At 37.6% G+C, this 22,068-nt stretch overlaps 2 protein-coding genes across 2 annotated transcripts; both read left to right on the top strand.

Moving 5' to 3' along the window:
* The first annotated feature begins 16,811 nt into the window (after window positions 1-16,811).
* LOC124312040 lies at window positions 16,812-17,778 on the top strand. Its single transcript, XM_046776452.1, has 5 exons — window positions 16,812-16,882; window positions 16,944-17,010; window positions 17,081-17,323; window positions 17,389-17,580; window positions 17,645-17,778. The coding sequence occupies exons 3-5, from the start codon at window positions 17,151-17,153 to the stop codon at window positions 17,697-17,699; spliced, it is 420 nt and encodes a 139-aa protein (XP_046632408.1). The 5' UTR covers window positions 16,812-16,882; window positions 16,944-17,010; window positions 17,081-17,150; the 3' UTR covers window positions 17,700-17,778.
* A 531-nt stretch (window positions 17,779-18,309) lies between these two features.
* Window positions 18,310-19,012, top strand: LOC124312059. Its single transcript, XM_046776497.1, has 3 exons — window positions 18,310-18,426; window positions 18,493-18,724; window positions 18,883-19,012. The coding sequence occupies exons 1-3, from the start codon at window positions 18,380-18,382 to the stop codon at window positions 18,943-18,945; spliced, it is 342 nt and encodes a 113-aa protein (XP_046632453.1). The 5' UTR covers window positions 18,310-18,379; the 3' UTR covers window positions 18,946-19,012.
* The last annotated feature ends 3,056 nt before the right edge of the window (window positions 19,013-22,068 follow it).

The raw sequence follows: 22,068 nt of genomic DNA, 5'->3' as shown, positions 1-22,068 counted from the left end.
TGAAAGCACACCTCTCCGTTACAACGAAGGCACTCCTTTTCACTCTGTCGTGAAGGTACACCTCTTCAACACAATGAAGGCACTCCTCTTCACAACCTCAAAACAACATAAATCAATCGAGCCAAATGCACACAATAAAACCAGTGACAAACTCAAACGTTCAGTCACACAACAAATCAAACAATTAAATTTCAAATCCAGACGTATTGGGGATTTCAATCATTGTCGAGGGCGGAGGGCATGCTGGCCCACTCGTTCATCACTAAATCCAGTCGGCAAAAAAGCGTATTTGTCGCAAACCACAGCTCAAGATTGCTGACCACTCCACCGCACTAGGCGTCTCTTCGTTCACTCGTTGCCTCTCCGATATCTTCCGATAACTGCAACGGGCGTTTTGTCAATAGGCGATTAAACACACTCACTTTCCACTCAACATTCTTAGCCTTAACGGCTTTCGACGAGACACATGAACTCAATCCGGATTCTTCTTTTCTTCTGCACAATGACTCCACGATCCGCCATAACTTGAAGTGATGGTTCCACCATACGGCCCGAATTTCGCCAACCTAAAACAACTTCACCGACTTTCTCTAAAGATAATAATTAGAGTTTCATAATTCACAACTCGTTCACAACAGCCCGTTTTTTACTTTGCGTCTCCATCTTGTCGACGATTGGGACATTCACGTGAGTAATGCCCAGGATCCTCACAATCAAAGCATCCTTTCTCCTTTGAACAACCGCACGCTACGTGCCCGGAATCCCCACAGTTATTGCATATCGGCCGCTCGTCAATTGTCCTTTTATTTGGACGATATCGCCGCTGGGAATTTCGCCCTCTCCACGATGACCTCAGTTGCGAATCAAATCCCGACCCCCCAGCGGTACGCATCCATTGCGTTGCCTCTTCCAATTTACGAACGATAGGGTCCAAACTTTTTGAAACTTCTTCCCGCACGGGCTTCTCGATTTCCTCTTTTTCATTCACGGGTGAAACAGGGAGAACGTTGTTAACGGGAGTCGATCGTTCGGCGATCAAGGCCGCCTGACTATGAGCTTGTAGACGACGAAACAGCTCATCGATATTCGGCCGGTCCATCTGGGGAAACACTTTTTTCATCAACGTCGGCTCCATATTTTCGAAGATAAATAACTTTACGCTCCTCAGGCATGACAGGATCTACTTTTGAGCACAGATAGATGATGTCATAACAGTATGACGCACATCACTGGCTCATTCGGTTCCTGTTTTCTGGAACGCAGTCGAGATTCTAGCTCCATGGCGTAGTTATGATGTCGAAACACCCTCTGGAGTGCCCCGAGTAACCCACCGATCGTGTTTGGGCGAGGATCTAATCCCGATAAACAACGCTCCGCAACCCCCTTCAAACTAAATTCAATATGGCGTAGCTGTTGTTGTGCCCCCCACTGCTTGAACACCGAAACCCGCTGGAACTGATGGATCCATTCCATAACTTCTTCGTGTGGCAAGCCACGAAATATTGGAGGGTCTTTTTCCTTGAAATTCCCGACATGAATTAACGCAGGGACCTCCATTTGTTCGACGACACGCCCCAACAACCCAGCGTCTTCGTGTTGCCCATGTTCTTGATACGCCATCGTCAACCGGGGAAATTACCACACCGCCGCAATCAACTAATTTGAACTGAGCACTACCCAATAACGCCCAACCAACGCAAGAATCAATACAATAACCCAATAGCAATGGACAACCAATAGAAACGAGGGAACCAACTTAAATAGGCACAAGCCAATTTATGCCCAAATCCACCAAATAACATTAAATTTTACCCAACGCAAGTGAGGGAATTAACACAGCGTGACCCGCGAACTAATTTAACTCCCACCCAATGCAATAAGAAATAGAAAGCTACTCGCAATCAAGTGGGCAGGGACTCAGCAAGTGGCAACCAACATGAAAGAGTCAAAGACTCACAAACAAACAATGGTCAAGTCTCTCTCATTCCAAATCAAATCGGCTATCAAGCCTCAAGAACTTGTAAGAACAAAGCTATGATGGTTAGGGGACGCAACTTACAAGCCTTTGAGTCTGGTTCGCACAAAGTCTCACACAAATCACCACCATCCAGGAATAAGACCCAAATCGAGACCAGTCTAAATCAAAAAGAAAACAAAATTAATATCAGAATCACAAAGTAATTAATGAAAAACAAATAGTGCCCGCTTCAACTCAGCACCAACGTCAACAAAACGCAAGGGGAAAATCGTTGACCGTGTGACTCATCAACACGCATTATCAACGTCAGGAATTCAATTGAAAATTCCAATCCAAAACTATCACAAAATAACCTTGGGTCTCTGAAGAAAACAAAAGAATTAAATTGAAAATCTTTATAAACGATATTTAAAAACCAATAGCCTGTGATATCAACACAAACACAGCAGCAACGTCAACACGACGTATAGGAAAAACCAGCGTGACTCATCACCCACGCCACTCCAACGTAAGGACCAAGAATTGAGTCCAAGAAAAGTAATCCAAAATGCTCAAAAATCAATCTAAAAATAAAGCAAGAATCAATTAACTCGTCAAAAAAATAAATTGAAACGATACGTGACCAAATCAAAATAGCAGCAAAACGTTGGATGACGCGACGTAACCAAAACGTCGACGATGAGACGCTGCGACTTTTCCGACACGAACACCAAATTTTCACAAAAATTAAACGCACAATCGCACAAAATCAAAATCAAATGTTCTCAAACAACAAGTGCCGCCGTACCCTGCATCTCCACCATTGTCACGGGCAATCGGTTCGGCACACTTGTTGCTCGAACACAATCAATAAAAGGCACCAAATCGCTGGCCAACGACACCGGCACAGTCAATCTGGTGGCTTTCACCATTGGCCCTACACTAACTACGCTTAACCTAAGCCAATGATGCCCCTAATGAGTCTAACACTATCTTACACACACGCACACACGCGCACAAGCACACCAAAACAGCATAGCAAGCAAGCAAACACACGGATAGAAAAGAACAGACTCAGACGGGGAAATGGATGCGACCGTCCGACGCAACAAGCAGACACAATCTGCTAGGGGAAAAGGGTTAAAGAGGGAAGTCAGGTCGACGCGAGGCCATCTAGCGCTCGCCCTACAAACAAGAGCACTAGTGAGCAAATGGAACGTGACAATATACTGCGTTCTTGAACTATGGTTTGCCGCATTTCTGTTCACTTCACAAACGCGTTCACGCCAAATTGCACGCGTTATAAATGGAATCAAAATGCATTCCTGAACAGATTTTACCTCCACGGGGCACGTCTCAGCCAAATGGTTCCATAAAAAACGTATAGCAATCGCGTTTCGCTAAGTAAAAATTTTCCTCGGGAAAGTTGGTAAAAAAACCTTTCGCAATACCGGATGAAAACGGATAAAAATAACCTTTTCGAACCAACATGTCCTCTCCGACTTAAGACAAGCCTTTGTCCGAATCTTTTCATGTAACAGACAAAGACATGTCTTAAGTTTTCCTTATTTTTATTACATTGCCTCCTTATATTTGTGATGCATTAATTTTATCCCTTTTCAATTCACAGCATAAACGTCCAAACGTTTATATTTCCTTTCATAATTTTCTTAAAAAAAATTCTGTTTTAATGGTATGGTTGACATAAAAAATTTCAGACAAAGACATGTCTTAAGTTTTCCTTATTTTTATTACATTGCCTCCTTATATTTGTTATACATTTATTTTATCCCTTTTCAATTCACAGCATAAACGTCCAAACGTTTATATTCCCTTTCATAATTTTCTAAAAAAATTTCGGTTTTAATGGTATGGGTGACATTAAAAAATTTCAGACAAAAACATGTCTTAAGTTTTCCTTATTTTTATTACATTTCCTCCTTATATTTGTTATACATTTATTTTATCCCTTTTCAATTCACAGCATAAACGTCCAAACGTTTATATTCCCTTTCATAATTTTCTAAAAAATTTTCTGTTTTAATAGTATGGGTGGCATAAAAAATTTCAGACAAAGCCATGTCTTAAGTTTTCCTTATTTTTATTACATTGCCTCCTTATATTTGTTATACATTTATTTTATCCCTTTTCAATTCACAGCATAAACGTCCAAACGTTTATATTTCCTTTCATAATTTTCTAAAAAATTTTCTGTTTTAATGGTATGGGTGACATAAAAAATTTCAGACACAGCCTTATCTTAAGTCGCAGAGCATGTTGAGGGTTGCACATTTTGAGAATTTTTTTTCTTTTTATCTTAGCATTTCTTTAAAAAACTTAAACCTTAGCGTAAAGCAATTATCAAGTTTACTTCAAGATTTGAAAAAAACATTTTTTGAAAATTCTTCCCATTTTCATTGTTGGAGCTTGGATACGCTGCTTAAATAGTCGGTAAATTTTTAATGTGTAGATATTCACACATGGCCTCCGGCGGTAAATTTGCAGGGTAGAGGTTGTGTTATATTGACTCCGGCGGTAAATTTGCAGGATAGAGGATATTAACGTTAAGCCTCCGGCGGTAAATTAGTAGTGTAGAATTTTTCACGCATTGCTTCCGGCTGTTTTTTTTTCAATATGTATATTCTGTAATTTTACTGTTTAGTTTTGTGTAAAAATTTTTTTTTTTCGCCAAATTTTGACTTGTCTGAGTCATGGCTAACAAAAGCATCCGTAAAAAAAATTTATCCTTATAAAAAAAAAGGCTATCACATCAATCGAACCATAAATCTCTTCAATACCACGCCAGTGCTGTAACCATTATGCTATTTCAGATTAAATTTAACTATTTAAAAAATATATATATTTTTTTGCGTCAACGCCGTGTTTTTTGCGTGAAAAATTTTCTATCACGATATATCGTCGGGACCGCACCTTGGCTGCACGTATCCATCCCCTGACACGCCGTTATTCACGATAAACGATGTAAACGGGAGTGGGCTTGAACCACCATACTTGACATCTTAAAGCCAGAGCCATAGCCATTACACCGTCAGCTGCTAAAATTGTGTAACCTTTGCTAGATTCAATTGGCCTCCGGCGGTAAATTTGTAGGGTAGAGATGTTCACGCATTGCCTGACATAGGATATTCACGCTTGGCCTCCGGCGGTAAATTTGTAGGGTAGAGAAATCCCGCACGACCTCCGGCGGTAAATTCGCAGTGTAGAGCGACATAGCCTCCGGCGGTATCCTTGTAAGATAGATGTGATGACGTATTGCCTCCGGTGGTAAGCTCGACCAATCACAGCGTGCGTTCACACCTACGGACAAACAAACAGACAGAAACACAAACAAACTCCTCCCCATTTTAGCCCTTTGCGCTTTATAGACAAGGGACTATTATATATAGCGCTACTAAGCGAAAGGTAAACGCGAAGATTACATATTTGCGATATATTTTATATCCAGCCAGATTTATTTTAGATATATTTTATTTATGAGAAAATTTATGAATGCTGAAAGTTGTTTTAGCTATATATATTTGTTTTAGATTTAGCGCTATATATTAAGCGCGCATGGCGCTAAAAAATAAATTGAAATTATCTTTCGCGCGATGATCTAAATGACGCGCAATTAATTCCATCATATTATAAAAGAGCGATATAAGCGCTAAAATAAATATTTAGCGCTACATATCATACAAACATAACGCGCATCGCAATCAAGTCAATTGCTCTAATAATTTATTTGTACTTAACTTGCGAACGAAGCGCTAAATTCGAAAATTTACGAAACGCACAAGCGCTGAAATAAATAGTTTGCGCTAATAAACGCGCATTGTATCAAATATTATTATGGGCGCGACAAGAAAAACGATTGCGGTGACTTGTCGGACGAGTACCGAACGCTTGTCCGTTATTTTAGTGCTTATCACGGATCCGGCCATCCATTATTTTAGCGCTAAGTGCCGCCCGTCTGCTCAGTGAACAAAAAAAAACAAAGTCAAATATTTCGCGCTAGATCTATATTGCTATCTAAGCGAGCATGGCGCTAATAACGATTAATTTTTCCTTAACTTTTGAGGGATGCGATAAATTAATCGCAATCAAGTTTAATATAGTATAATTTATGAAACGAAGATAAACCGCTATAATAAATCTTTAGCTCGAAAAATTACGAAGTCAAATAGGCTAATTCATGCTAGATCTAGTGCTATGTAAGCGCGAATTGTGCTAATGTTTTTTTGATTAACTTGCGCACGTTGCGCTAAATTTATTCTAATTTATTTCATCCTATTATTTATGAAACGCGCAAGCACTGAAATAAATATTTAACGCTGCTTACCGCGCATCATAATCAAGTAAGCTAAATTTAACTGTCGCACTTCTGGCAAATTTCCGGCTGAAATAAATTGCGCCAAATTTTGAGCATCACACGTTACTTTATCGCTAAGCGTCGCCTGTCCACTCTTTCAGAAGCTCACTCCATGAAAATAATTACGTTAAATATTTCGCGCTAGATTTCTCGCTAATAAGCGTGCATGACGCTTATGATTTAATTAAGATTAACTTACGCACATTTTGCTATTTATTGTTATTTATTATTCTTCGTCATGAATTTTATCATAATATTAAAGAAAAAATTCAATTCTATTAAAAAAATTAATTCATATAGCTACTTAACGCGCATCGAATTAAAGTAAATACAACGGAAGCACATCCCGCAAAGTTTGGGCTGAAATTTATTGCGGTAATATTTCGCCGTTTTATTCCGGGATTGCAGTACTGCCCCTTTGCGACTACATGAACCACATGTGTGTCGTTGCAAGCAAGCGGTAGTCTCACTAGTCTGGCCAGCACGGAATTTAAGGGTAAAATATTATTTTTAGCACTTGCTCGTTTCTTAAATTTTATGATGATATTTATCGTGCGCTATTTAGCTTATCACAAGCAAGTTATCCAGATCATTAGTGCAATGCGCGCTTATGAGCTAGATCTAGCACGATATTTTTGAATTAATTATTTGCGCGGAGTGAGCCGCCTAAAACAGTATAGACAGGTGGTCTTCGCTCAGAAACGGACATTAGCGCTAAAAAAGTCAAATAATTCGTGCTAGATCTAGCGCTATGTCGCCTGTCCGCTATTTCAGGCTGCTGGCAAAGCGGAAATAACAGCATACACTTTTAAACGCGTAGTAGGCTTCTAATAATTTACTTGTGCTTCACTATAGCACGCGATGCCGGATGCGCTATACTTTATCGAAAATCCATTTCGTCAGATTTATTACGAAACGCGAAAGCGATTAAATAAATATGTTATTGCGCTACCTAACGCGCATCGCACTAAAATTTATTAAACAGGCGAGACAAGGAAAACGATTGTGGCGACAGCGGTCAGACGAGTAGCACACGCACCCGTCCGTTATTTAAGCGTAATCGTCGCCCATCCCGTTCTTGGCGGCTCACTGCACGAAAAATAACGAAGTCAATTATTTCGAGCAAGAATTAGGGCTATCTTTCTTAGCGCTCATGGCGCTAATGATTTATTTGTGCTTAACTTTTGCGGGATGCGCTAGACGTAGCGCTATCAAGTTCATTATATAATTTACGAAACCCGGATATCCAGGTAAAAAAATATTTAGCGCGAAATATAGATTAGTCAAATATTTCGCGCTAGATCTAGACTGGATCTTGCGCGATGTAAGCTCGCATTGCGCTTGTCATTTACTTGTAATAAACTTGTGCACGATAAGCAAAATTTAGCGCGGTTATTTTCATTATTTTATTAGCGAAACGCGCTTTAAATATTCTGCGCTACTTAAGGCTAACGCACATCGCATTTAAGTAAATTCAACAAGCGCGCTTCTCGCAAATTTTGGTTTTAAATTATAATTTGTTTTATTTATTGAGTAGCGAGGTCTCTCGGCCGTAAAGAAAAGCCGTCAACGACGGGTAGCCGATCAACCGGGACAGATCGACCGTCGTGAAACCCATAATCGGACTAATCTGTGTACGTGTCGTCGCCAGCAAGTGAATTTTATGGTTAAAATATTAGCGGGATAAATTTCATATGATGAGAGAGCTCGTTTAGAGTGATGCGCGTTAAGTAGCGCACAAAATTTTTTAAATCGCGCGTAAGTTATTAAGAAGAAAAAAATTAGCGCAAGCGCTAAAATGGCGAACCGGCCCGCAATAATCGCTAAAAATAGACATGCGCGTGACTGTACATTTCTATACAGGCCAATAGATCAAATTACAGGCGCTCTTTTAGCCTATGTGTATGCGTCTGCAAGATGCGCAAAATTTAGCGCCATTAATTTCAAGCCAAAATTTACGAGAAGTGCGCCCGTTCATTTTACTTAAATGCGATGTGCGTTAAGTGGCGCTAAGCGTTTCGTAAATTATATGTGAAATGTATTGCACAGAATTTAGCGCATCGCGCGTGCGTTAATCTCAATTAAATCATTTTCGACAAGCGCGCTTACATAGCGCTAGATCTAGCACGAAATATTTGACTTATCGATTTTTCGCTGAAAATATTTATTTTAGCTGGTTCTCCTCGTTTCGTAAATGCTATCAATGAACTTAATTGCGCTACGTTTAGCGCAATTCACAAAAGTTAAACAAAATGCAATCATTATCGCCACGCACGCTTAGATTTGTGCTAGATCTAGCACAAAATATTCAACGAAACTGTTTATTGCTGTGCGAGCCGCTTAAAACAGATGACGGATTTCGCTTAGCGCTAAAATAACGGACGGACCCGCAATAAGCACTAAAATAATGAACGATCGTGCGCTACTCGTCTGCCCCGTGACCGCAATCGTATTCGTTGTCGCGTCCGTTTAATTCAATCGTGCGTGAATATCTTATGTCAGGCAATGCTTGAACATCTCTACCCTACAAATTTACCGCCGGAGGCCAATTGAATCTAGCAAAGGTTACACAATCACAGCAGCTGACGGTGTAGTGGCTATGGCTCTGGTTTTAAGATGTCAAGTATGGTGGTTCAAGCCCACTCCCGCCTACATCAATTATCGTGAATAACGGCGTTTCAGGGGATGGGTACGCGCAGCCAAGATGTGGTACCGACGATATATCGTAATAGAAAATTTTTCACGTAAAAAACACGGCGTTGACGCAAAACAATATATATATTTTTTAAATGATAATATTTGTAATCTGTAATAGCATAATGGTTATAGCACCGGCTTAGTAATAAAGAGTTTGATGGTTCAATTTCAGTTATAGTCTCACTTTTTATAAGGATAAATTTTTTTTACTGATGCTTTTTTGTTAGCCATGACTCAGACAAGTCAAAATTTCGCGAAAAAAAAATTTTTACACAAAACTAAACAGTAAAATTAAAGAATATACATATTGAAAAAAAAACAGCCGGAAGCAATGCGTGAAAAATTCTACACTACTAATTTACCGCCGGAGACAAAGCGTTAATATCCTCTATCCTGCAAATTTACCGCCGGAGTCAATATAACAAAACCTCTACCCTGCAAATTTTACCGCCGGAGGCCATTTGTGAATATCTACACATTAAAAATTTACCGACTTTTTAAGCAGCGTATCCAAGCTCCAACAATGAAAATGGGAAGAATTTTCAAAAAATGTTTTTTTTTTCAAATCTTGAAGTAAACTTGATAATTGCTTTACGCTAAGGTTTAAGTTTTTTAAAGAAATGCTAAGATAAAAAGAAAAAAAATTCTCAAAATGTGCAACCCTCAACATGCTCTGCGACTTAAGATAAGGCTGTGTCTGAAATTTTTTATGTCACCCATACCATTGAAACAGAAATTTTTTTATAAAATTATGAAAGGGAATATAAACGTTTGGACGTTTATGCTGTGAATTGAAAAGAGAAAAAATAAATGTATAACAAATATAAGGAGGCAGTGTAATAAAAATAAGAAAAACTTAAGACATGGCTTTGTCTGAATTTTTTTATGTCACCCATACCATTAAAACAGAATTTTTTTATAAAATTATGAAAGGGAATATAAACGTTTAGACGTTTATGCTGTGAATTGAAAAGGGATAAAATAAATGTATAACAAATATAAGGAGGCAATGTAATAAAAATAAGGAAAACTTAAGACATGGCTTTGTCTGAAATTTTTTATGTCACCCATACTATTAAAACAGAATTTTTTTAGAAAATTATGAAAGGGAATATAAACGTTTGGACGTTTATGCTGTGAATTGAAAAGGGATAAAATAAATGTATAACAAATATAAGGAGGCAATGTAATAAAAATAAGGAAAACTTAAGACATGTCTTTGTCTGAAATTTTTTATGTCACCCATACCATTAAAACAGAATTTTTTTTATAAAATTATGAAAGGGAATATAAACGTTTGGACGTTTATACTGTGAATTGAAAAGGGATAAAATAAATGTATAACAAATATAAGGAGGCAATGTAATAAAAATAAGGAAAACTTAAGACATGTCTTTGTCTGTTACATGAAAAGTTTCAGACAAAGCCTTGTCTTAAGTCGGAGAGGACATGTTGTTTCGAACAATGGTGTTACGCAGCAAAGATTTACGAGAGGAAAATAAGTGTTCTTAACCTAAAATTTACTCTTTAATTACATATTTCAGTTAGTGTAAATAACCGTTGGTTAACTGAATGAATACGGTTAAAAAAACAGTTGCGTTACTCGTTTAAAGTTGTCAAGTTGGAAATAGTTAACGGTAAATTAAGAATTACTTGGTCCCAAAATTCCCCCTTAAAATAAGTTTTCGTCGGTAGAAATAACCATTGGCAAACCAAAAAGGCGGAAAGCAATGGAGAAAAACACCTTTCTAAATCTTAGTTTTAAACTCGCCGAGAAATTAAGGGTAAATTAGAGGTTTTCCCGACAACTACCCAACCGACAAATAACCGTTGTCAAAACCAGTGGCAAACCGGATGGCAACGGATAAAAAAAAACGTTTTGAAGTGACGGTATTATATCCCGAGAAGAATTTTAGCGTCTGGGGACTATTCCGTTTCAGCCCACTCAAAGTAAACGCATAAAAATAGAGTTGTATTAGAGTTTTTCTGAATTTTATGTTTTCCAGCCGAAGTTTGGGAATTTGAGTTTGTTATTTTCAAAATAAATGCAAAATATATGGAAATGATAAATGCAGTCAAGAATCGTTAGCTTTCTTCATTATAAATTGATTTTTTTAAAGTCAATTCTCCGATTTAAAATTTTCATCAGAAATATTTTCATAAATTTTATATCACATATATTTGAATATACGAACAATAAATATTTGTCTTATCCGGGACTTGATACTTTGACCTTGTTATTCATTATTCAACTCTTTAACCAATAGACCTTCAGGTGACAAAAGACCTGGCTGATTACAGAATAAAAGTACCGCTGACATTTACATGGCAATTTACAAAGTTGTATTTAGTTGAAATTATCAGATGTATGCAACAGAGGAACTAAATACCAACGTAATTCCTCATTTTAAAAAGTTATTGGTGGAGTTGGATTAAGAGGAAGAGCCATCATTTTACAAAATACTTGTGAAGGATAGCGGAAAAATGTAGGCGCACTGAGGGTATGAGCAGAAAATGTGTTGTGATCTGACGATCGATATGGCTGAACATGGGCATTTTCAAGAGATACAAATTTACGTGCAACAATTTAAACTAATTCCATACCACTACACGCAAGAATGTCAACACAAACGAAGGCAGATTTTTGGTTATCGAGGAAAATATTATTGAGGAATAAATTAGTCATGACAAAGTTATTGAAAACAATTTTTTTAGGCCATCGACCTCCCTTATTACAATATTTAAGTACCCTGCTGTTATTTTTTATTCCTTCCAGCATTAATTGTACTTTAGTCTCAATAATAGTTCCACATGAAGTTGTCGGGAGTTGGTACTTAGACTTTTCAACACATCTGTTACGTATCTGTTCAGCTTGGAGATTTCCACTTCTTATACATCTTCGAAAGAAAACTTGGAAACTCTCGAAAGGAAATGCACTCAAAGTTTCAATCCCGCATTGAAAGTTTTATGAATACTGCCACACATGAGAAACTTGATGGCTGACAAATCAACAAGGTATTTCTCTCTCAGTCAGCTCCACAGAATATCTATCTAAGATGTTTTTGGCCTTTAAAATTATTTCTTTTGGAACGGGTTCTCCATTGAAAGACCCCAATAACATCATGCCATATTGTAACAACATAATATGTTCGAGGTCATTTTCACTGAGAATTCCCTTGAAGAGAGGAAATAATAGATAATAAAGAATGTTACGTTTCACATGAATCTTATAGTTCTTGCATTTTTCCAGCTTGTCAACAAAACGGTCAAATCCGTATGGTCGGCACAAGTGAAAGAACTTGATTCGTTTGTTGGCTTCAGCTATCTGTGTGCTTGTAAGTTTGCCCTCGGCTGGCACGAATACAAATCCCTCTAAACGTCGGCCAAAGGCACCCTCGATAACAGTATGCATAGGATCAATGACAAAGCCTGATACCATTGGCAAATTTACATTGAGGAAAGGACTAACATCGTTTGGGTCTTTCAAGTGTTCATCAATAGAATAATCGTTGACATGATAAGTCAAGAAATCTGCATCGGTTCTAGCAGGGGCATTGACATTTCGTAGAAAGATAGTTCGATTAACCATTTCACCTTTCTGAATACAACGGTCACAACACCAATAACCGGAATGGCCTTTAGTTCTTTTAAGAAAAGATCTCATTGGACCATCAGCAATGACACAACGAAGTGAAGCTGTGCAGCAACGCTCATTTATGTCGGCAATGTTTTCATTTGAAGGGGAAAGGTGAGAAAGTTCACGAATAAGGTCTTGAAGAAATCTGTGAATATCGGTAGGCTTACTCTTTCCAACATAAAAACCGATGATGAAAACTGAAGTCTCCAAAAGAGTGATGTTGTCAAGACTTTTTGCATCTGACTGAATTGAGTGAATTCTTCCAAGAATAGGTGTTATCGTAGGAGCATTTTCGTCTTCGTTTAGCTTGGCTTCGTCGATGTTGATATCTATGTTGAAATGAGGGGTTTTCTCCAAACACAATTCAGGAACTACAATTTTTTCTCCTCGTAGAGTGGCTTTAGCTTTCTCCGTAATTGAGTAAACGTCAAATGCTTCAATCTATGTAAAGATTGAGGAAATTATATGCACTGTAAGGTAAAGGATATAAATATAATATTTACTCTTTTCCGCAAATTTTTTGGAAGAATACTTGCATTTTTATAGTACAAATCAACAAATTGCATCAAATCTGCGTCGCGATGGATTAGTCCAGCAGAATTTCCACTTAAGGCATTTTCTAAGCCGAAATGTACATATTTTCCATCATTAATTGATACAGCAGATGGCAACTGTCTTGATTTTTGTGCATTATTTGTTGAAGTGGGCCAATCGCTTCCATCCACATGCATAAGTTCTTGTCCAGTGCTTGGTAACAAAGAATAATATGGAATAGGCTCATACAGCTTCAGTAATTTGAGTAGATACGTTAGGTGTATTTGTTTTTGATTTGTGTAAGCTGCAAAATGCCGTAAAATCTTTATTAAAGTAATTTGCTCATTTCCAGGCTGTTCATTCTGTTCCAGTAATTGGGCTTCGTTCTCATATAGGACAGTTTCCATATCCTCAAACTCATTTATTGTTGTATCCTTCGACTGATGATCAACTGAGTCATCATTTTCCTCTACAAGTGAGTTTTCATCAATAATCGATGCGTTTTCTTGATTATCATTTGAAGCATTCTGATTAATAAAAACAAATTTTATACAATTATATTTATCGAACTGTTATTATGATTCATATGATTTGTTACCACATCACGCTGAAATTGGGATTGCATTTCTTCCATTGGTTGCAAATTAAACCTCAGTACAAGATTCGGATCGCTTTTAACATTGTTCCATATTCTTGTTGGAACGCCTTGTGTACACCAATCTTTAATAACTCGCAAAGCTTTTCTTCGCAAAACTGATGCGTATGTTGGTTGCAACTCTTCCAACGTACGTTTTCTCTTTCGTACCGAAAATTCACTATATAAAAGAACTTTTTTAATTTCTTCGTCGGTCAACATTGTAGCTAATATATGTTTAGGCCAGTGTGTATTACATATTACGTTTGAGCAAGGCCTACTGAATGTTTACGGCCTGTAAACTTGTAAATCCTTGTAACTTATAATCCTTTCTGATCACGGTTGATCAGAGCAATTATAAGAAGAGGGAGGATACAACGACACCATCTGGCACTCGATTGTGCCCGCATGCAAAAAAATACCTATAAATCTACAATTAATGAATGAAGGCCTACCGTTACAGGATTAGTTTATTACACACCCGCATGCATAATAGTCCTGCTCATTACCTAACTTCACTACTTCGTTCATTTCGTGCATTCAACCTAAGGGATCACACATCAACTTTAAAGTAAGTTCTTGAAATTTCTCTAGTTTTTGAGTTTTTATTATAGGAATAAATTGGATTGATGTTTTAATTGTTGATCTGTTAGTTATTTATATTTCATTTCGTAAAAGGTTAAGGAACGGACGAAAATGGCATATCAAACAACAAAGAGTGGAACGTGTTATCCCTCAGAAGAACAAGTAATTTAATTTTAATTTGAGCTGGTAGTTAATTGTTTTTAACATGTTGGACTGTTTTGGTTTTTTCTCAGGAAAGCCAGAATTTTGTTTGCTATCCGAACTGGAAGGGGATATATAGTGATATTGGTACTCTTGCCAGTGCTCTTCAAGCGCCATTAAATTATCACGTTGTTCTTACAACAGAACCTGATGCAGATGGAGGTGTGCAGACGTTTGTTTACAAAGTTCCAGAAACCTGGATGGACGTCAACCTTGCATACTTTTTATATCCCTCGCCTGGATTTAATGTAAACGGTGTAAAACCATGGAATTGGGGAGACATAAGTTAAAAAAAAAGGCGTTTTCCTCAAACTTCCTATGTGGAATACGACGTAGTCGATTTGTTAACGGAAACCGGCCCAGGTAATTCATTTTTCAAAATCTTGTTCGTGTTTTTTTTTAGTTTTTTTCTTTCATCAGTGCCAAATTTCGACGCCATAAGACAGATGGAAGGCGCTCAAGTCCAAGTAGAACAAGACGAGATATCTAATACGAGACGACGGATATCGACGAGACTAGAAGACGAGATATCTAACTCAAGACGGTTATCAAATAAACGCACATCTTCCGAAGAAAAAAATTATGAAAACCATCCTGGCATATCACAGCTAGTAAATTTGTCAGGTGACGAAGAATCGGAATGGGAAGGTCAAGCTGAATCGCATCCAAAGGCAGGATCATCGAAGGTAGCGAAGCGAATTTGTTGCACTGCTGAATTAGGTAACAAAAGTGTTCCAGATTCTCCTAATTCTACCCCCGAGGAGGATTATGATCATCAATTGTCACCTATTAAGTTATCAATGAAGGAAATCAGGTACTTCCAATATTTCAACGTTATATTTTTAATTTATTTAATTTTCTAATATTTTCTATTTTGTTTAATAGAGGAAAATGGAGAAGCAGAATCTCGTTATCAACAAAAAGTCCTACAGGCTTTACGTTCAATTTTGGATGTACTGAAATCAATGCGAAATGAAAAGGCATCGTGCGAAACTGTGATAAAGGATAACATGGAACACTTCAAAAAAGTAGTAAAGTCACAGCTTTCCTTGCCAATCCTACTTCCAGAGGAAGTAGCTGTTCTCAACGCTGCTCTATGTGACATGGAGCTTTCCATCTCTCTGGTATGTACTATTAGTAAAATGTAAAACTCATATTTGTGTCAAACATCACTTTCTTGTAGTGTGCTGTTCAGATTCATAATCTGAGAACATTGGGGTCGAAAAACCAAATCGCCAAAGCAGTCTTACTAGCGATTTTCAGCAGATCTCTTTGCTCTAAGATCCAATGGAAGAAACGAGGCAAAGATTTAAGATTTGCATTTGGCCACTTGATAAATTTGAATGCAGTTTTTGGAGGTTATCATATAATAAAGATTAAGTGAAAAATAGTTATTCATCTCTTAACTTTATCCTACCTCTAGTTGTCATTAATAGCGTACTGGCAATTCACAAGGGACCCTCCCTGCCTATGTCAACGATGACCGAAGTTATTCAAAAAGCTCGGAGATTTATTGGGTACGAATACAGCCAGTCCATAACTAAGTCCGCGTGTGCAGCGGCAACTGAAAACCAAGTTGATGACGATGATGCAGCAATAACTAAAGCTGACAAGGAAACGATCATGGCTATCGACCAACGGATGGTGCAGTTGAATAAAGCTCTTATTGAGTACGATGCGCAACACGAGCAGCCCCCCAAAAAACGTAACTCTGTGTAATTTCTTTTCTGTAAAATTCCACATTATCATGTGATTCTTTCGTAAGAGAAGAAAATTTTGTAAGAAATAAATAAAAGAGATCAATTGTTCAATTTCATCCCTAACACACATTCAATAACTGAAAAGAAATTACCAATTTTTTATTTTTACCTGGTTATTTCTCATTATTTGGAACAATACATGAAACATGAGTTTGATTCATGTAAAAATTTAAAACATGGGATAAACTTGTTCTTTGACTTACTACGATTTAATTGAAAATGCAGCTACATAAGAGGCCTGTGCTAATTTCAGGCAAGTTTACCACAAATGAGATTTTCGACCTTTTCCAGACCTGGCAACTCAGCATCCTTTCGTGGTCTATTACATTAATCATTATTTATAGCAGACGACAAGACAAAGTAAACAACTAAACATTACGTCTTCCGTGTAAGTGACACCTGAAGTTTTAAAAAAGATTCTAATGCCATACTGAAGGATTTTAAATAATAGTAAGTCACTGGAATCATTAGAATTATTAAAACAACGAAATTTCAGATTTCAGTGGTAATTGAATAAATTATTATTTGTATTTTGGGTTATGACTTTTATCAACTTTTAATAATAGCAAAAATTGACCACATTTTCCAGAAAAAAACAGGTGAAACTATAAACATTGATTTACTGCCAGACAGGTATGTTTATTTATGATTAAAAGTTGTTATTAAGTGGATTACAAACTAAAACAATTTTGTTGAATCGTAGGTTGCTGTTATTGTCAATAATGACGAGGATTCAATAGATAAACTGATGCCAATTAACATGGGAACCCAACATGGGAACGATCAAACAGCACATTTTGCCTCACTTGACAGGAAATAGTCAAACTTTAATGCAGAATTTGCGTTCGGCCAGGTTGTCTTTCCCAGCCATTTCAATGGCACTTTTGCAAAAGAGTTTGGCTTCTCTAGATTTTGATGACGCTATTCGCGTCAATTCAACTTTCTAGTAAGTGTTAAGTGACAAAGTGATGCAGGAAAGTAAACTGATAGCCTTTTTATTCTTTTTTATAGCATCAAAATGAACTGGAGTTTGTACGAAGACATCACCACCGCCTATATCAAATCTGGAAATGCTTCAGGCCTTGCCAAACTGGTAAATTCTATACTGCCAGATGGGGAAGAAGATGAAATGAAAAGCGAAGTGATTGAATTATCCGGTCAAATAATTGGGTCAATTTTAAAAGAGATTTGCGAACAAACACCGTAAGATACTACGTCATCAATGTACATTTCTACTTTTCCAAAAATTCTTCTTTTTATTTTCCAGTTCCCGACAGCTGGAAGTAATTGAGCCTCTTTTAGAAGCTTTTCGTGATCAGTGATTGACCCTTTCTTTGAGCGTGGCCCAATTTGTGCGTGACAAAGTATCAGAAGGCCAATTGACTCCTGCTGCCGTTGATCCCTTGGCTGAAATAACCTCGGGACAACTAATTCCTGTACCGTTGAATCCCTTGTCTAAGCGCCTTCAGTTGGGAACGAATAGTCAGTCAAATAAGAAAAACATCAACAAATTCTGTGCATTCGCACGAGAGCGTAAATTACATGAAGCATTGGCATCGAAAAAGGTTTGTTTTATTTTTCGTATCTTCTTCTTCAACCAAATTACAAATGAGTAATGTACATATTTGACCAGAAGCTGGAGGCCCGCAGTGTTTTTTTCAAGATCGGATCAAATCTCTTGTTAATGGACCTGTACGGCCATCACGGACGTTTGGACGAGGCTCTCGATTTATTCTCCCGACTGCACAAGGACCCCGACCTTATCATCCTGCCTTCTAAAATCATGAATCTCTCTGCTCATCTGTTGGAAGGAGGTCGGCCAGTTGATGCGATTTGCGTTCTAGAAAAATTGAAAGCTGATCCGCAAGTGGCTGAAAAAATCGAGTTGACGAAATCCGTCAACGCAAGTGCTGTTCGACTGATGGACGCCGTTGCCGAAAATGGCAATGTCAAAGTGATTCAGAAAATATTCGACTGTCTGGAACAATCGAAAGCCTTGAAAATGAGTAGAGCCCTGTTAGGTTCACTAGTCAAAGTCCATGCTGTTCGGTACGTTAAGTTTCAGTTTCATTTTCATTTGTGTAACGTGAGTCATCATTTTGTTTTTAAAATTAGAGATGATTGGGACAGTGCCCTAGCCGAGTTTGATCGTTTGACAAAAGAGCGACGCTCGACACCTTGGAGCACCGAATTAGCCGCCAGTTTGATAGAAAAAGACGACACGAGAAGACTTGATCGACTTATGAAAATGAACAGTCAAGTCCACGGGGAGAGGAACAGTATCTTTGATCTGTCGCTGGCTTTTCTTAGCTGTCAGCGAGGCAAAGATGCAAAAAAACTCCTCGAGGTATGTAAATAAATGTGTGTGTGTGTGTGTGCAATGCATATATATTTAGATAGTCTATAAATATGTTCCCGAAATATTTCCTCGAGTATATACAGCGAGAGAATCTTAAATTTCTAATTTCATCTTTGAATTTTTGGGGACAACATTTTTGTGTTTAGACTCCTGGACTGCGTATCGTCAACAGTCGACTGAACAACGTCTGCTCCTTGCTCCGTGCGTAAGAAAAAACTCGACGAACTGGAGAATTTGGTGAAGTTTAGCCGGAACGTTTTCATCGTGGACCGCCACATGTTGTACGATCATTTATTGGCGGCTTGTATCATAATTATAATTTTTTTTTAATGTATTTAACTATTTCACTGATGTTTATATGTGTTAACATAAATATGAACCTAAATAAACTTGTAAATATGTGTTTTGTCACTTCAAATAAAAGTATATTTCGATTTAATTATATTATACTTATTTCAGAAGCAATTCGGTACATTTAATTAATTTCTGATCCGCTTTACAGATGAATTGTAAACGCAGTCGATTTACTTTTTTAATACCGTCTAAAAACCGAAACAACAGCGTTAAATCTCGGTTAATAATCAAAATTGTCGTATGCATTTTAGACGCTTTTTGCATCGATTTGATGGATTTAAAATGAAAATTCGAACGAAAAACTTTTACTCGGGATATGAAGGATAACATTTACCTGGAAATTTTTTGTTATTTTAACCTTAAATTTACTGGTCTTAAATGCGGTTTAAGAACCCGGTGAAAACGAGTTGTATAGCGCTTTATATTTGTTAGTATTACTAATAACCCGTCTACAACCGTTTATAAAGGGGTAATTATGGGATCCGGATACAAGTAATTATTTTCACTAGTAAATATGGTATCAAGTACTAACGAAATTTTGTTTTATTGAAATTAAGGACACAAGTATTTTTGTTCTTAAGTAATTATGGACTGTTGTATTTAAAATGTTTAATAATTCGGGCTTTAAGTAATGCATGTAACGTGTATTTAGTCAAATACTTGCTAGTAATTATGGTCACCAGTACAGTAGTGGTCCACTTATCGAACCGCCCGATTATAAAACCAACCCGGTTATAGAACCGAAATGGCTCTGCCGTGTTTCAGCGCCACCGTCGGAGTTATGCATAACTAGATCTAAATTTTTGCGGCGGGAACTTAAAATTTTCCGTAACTAAGACGGGAAGTAATGGCAATAGTGCCTTATTAAAATGTTAAGGATAGGTAAGAAACCAGACAGCGTACAAAATGACAAAGAGAATCAGTCTGATTTTGTCACCATGGGGAAGGTTAAACCACAAAGGAAGTCGCGAAATTGTCTGTCTCTGAAAGACAAAGAAAAGGCAATTGAACTTTTAAATAATAAAAAAAGTGAGCAGTTTATAGCAACTTTATTCGGTGTTTCCAAGTCTCAAATACATCGACTAAGTGTTAATAAAGAAAACATCGCGAAGTGTATAGAAGATAACGTGTTTTCAGATTCAAAAAAAAGATTGGTAAATGAGTCTCGTTATCCAGAACTTGACGACGCTGTGCTTAAGTGGTTCAAAGAATTGAGAAACTCAACCAACAAGTGCAAACCATTGTCCCTTTCTCGCGCCCACATTCAAGCCCGTGCAGCTCACGAAGCCAAACTAAGAGGAATTTTGAATTTCAAAGCGTCGGATGGCTGGTTTCGTAATTGGCGGAATCGGTGCCTTATCGGTCCTAGTCTTCGCTTATTTGGAGTGGCTGGCGACGTTAATATTGAGGAAATGGAGCCGCTCATTCAGGTTAATTTTTTTTTTTTTTTTAGTTTACTCATAGTAAATGCCCTTTTGTATGATGTTAGGCCATTCGGGATAAATTACAACGCTTTAATGCGTCGAATATTTTTAACATGGATGAAACGGGTCTTTTTTTCCGTGCTTTGCCAACACGAACATATGTTTGCAGAGAGGAAGGACAGAGAAAGACTGTCAGAGGAACTAAGGCTCTACGGGCGAAAGACAGGCTCACCCTAGTTCTTTGCGCAAATGCTACTGGGACATGCAAAATTGACCCGCTTCTGGTTGGAAGTGCAAAAAATCCCCATTGCTTTCGTGATCAGCAGTCCCCAGTTCCTTACGTGAACCAAAAAAACGCTTGGGTTGATCGCGAAATTTATAGAGGCTGGTGGAACAACATTTTTTTGCCTGCAATCCGGAAACATACAAAAGAACCAGTCGCCCTTTTAATGGACAACTGCTAGGGCCATGATCCTTCTTGTGCTGACCCGACTGGTCAGGTCGAAATAATTTTTTTCCCACCCGATTGCACCTCCGTCTTTCAACCTCTTGATCAAGGGATCATTACAACCCTGAAAACTCTTTACAAGCGAGAGATGTTGAGCTCTTTTGCGGCTGCGTATGACAAATTTGAAGAGCTACAGGAGCTCGCAAAAAAGGTTCGGCCGTCTTAATAATCTTTTAAAAATTGCGTTTTATGATATAATTTTTAAAATATAATTACAATTTAAATTTAGGCAAAACAAGGAAGGAAGGGTCTTCGGTTTGGCCACTCTGCCCATGTTTTAGATGCTGGGCGCATTATAAAGAAATGTTGGGACTCTTTAGATGAAAAAACAATTTCTGCATGTTTCATTCACGCTCGTTGCCTTCCCCACCTTCCCAGCGAAATAAGGGTGGATGGTCGTGAATATCGTACCCAAGCCGAGCGACGAGTAGTTCGTGATATCTGCACTATGTTTTCCGAATTCTCATTAGACCCCAATAATTTGGAAAAACTTGAGTCACTTGGTCTTTCAGAATTAACGGAGGTTATTCAGAAAGAAGGGGTTTCGAATGGGGAAGAGATGGTGAGGAGATGGTTACATCTAGAGTCAGACCCCGAAGTACTAGCCGCTCAAGAAGAGGAAATTTTCAACGAAGTTAATGAGACTTTCGATTTGTCAACTTTGACTGAACAAGAAGCGATTTCTATGATTTTGTAGGCTGACATTCCGCCTCCCTCCCCTCCCAACCCAGCAAAATTTACTCTATCAGAAGATACTATTAAAAACATGTTATTAAAGTATTCCAATGCCGCTATTGAATCTAATGTAAGTGATCCAGTATTATTAGCTTTATCACGCGGAATTAGGGATCATCTTTCAAAATAACTTTTTTATGTTTGACTTTTTCTATTCTTAATTTACTGTTAGTCATCCTGTGATAAATTCTTAATTTTAATGACTATGACGTAAGTCGTAATGTGTAATTCTGCATTGTTTATTCATCGTTAAGTCAAGTATTTCTTTATTCTTGCTTTATATTTGAAAAATAAACTGTTGTCTTTATGGC

This window comes from Daphnia pulicaria, chromosome 1, assembly GCF_021234035.1.
Source record: "Daphnia pulicaria isolate SC F1-1A chromosome 1, SC_F0-13Bv2, whole genome shotgun sequence".
Classification (NCBI taxonomy): Eukaryota; Metazoa; Arthropoda; class Branchiopoda; order Diplostraca; family Daphniidae; genus Daphnia; species Daphnia pulicaria.
The sequence above is the reverse complement of the archived record's forward strand: the minus strand, read 5'-3'. Positions and strand labels throughout refer to the sequence as shown.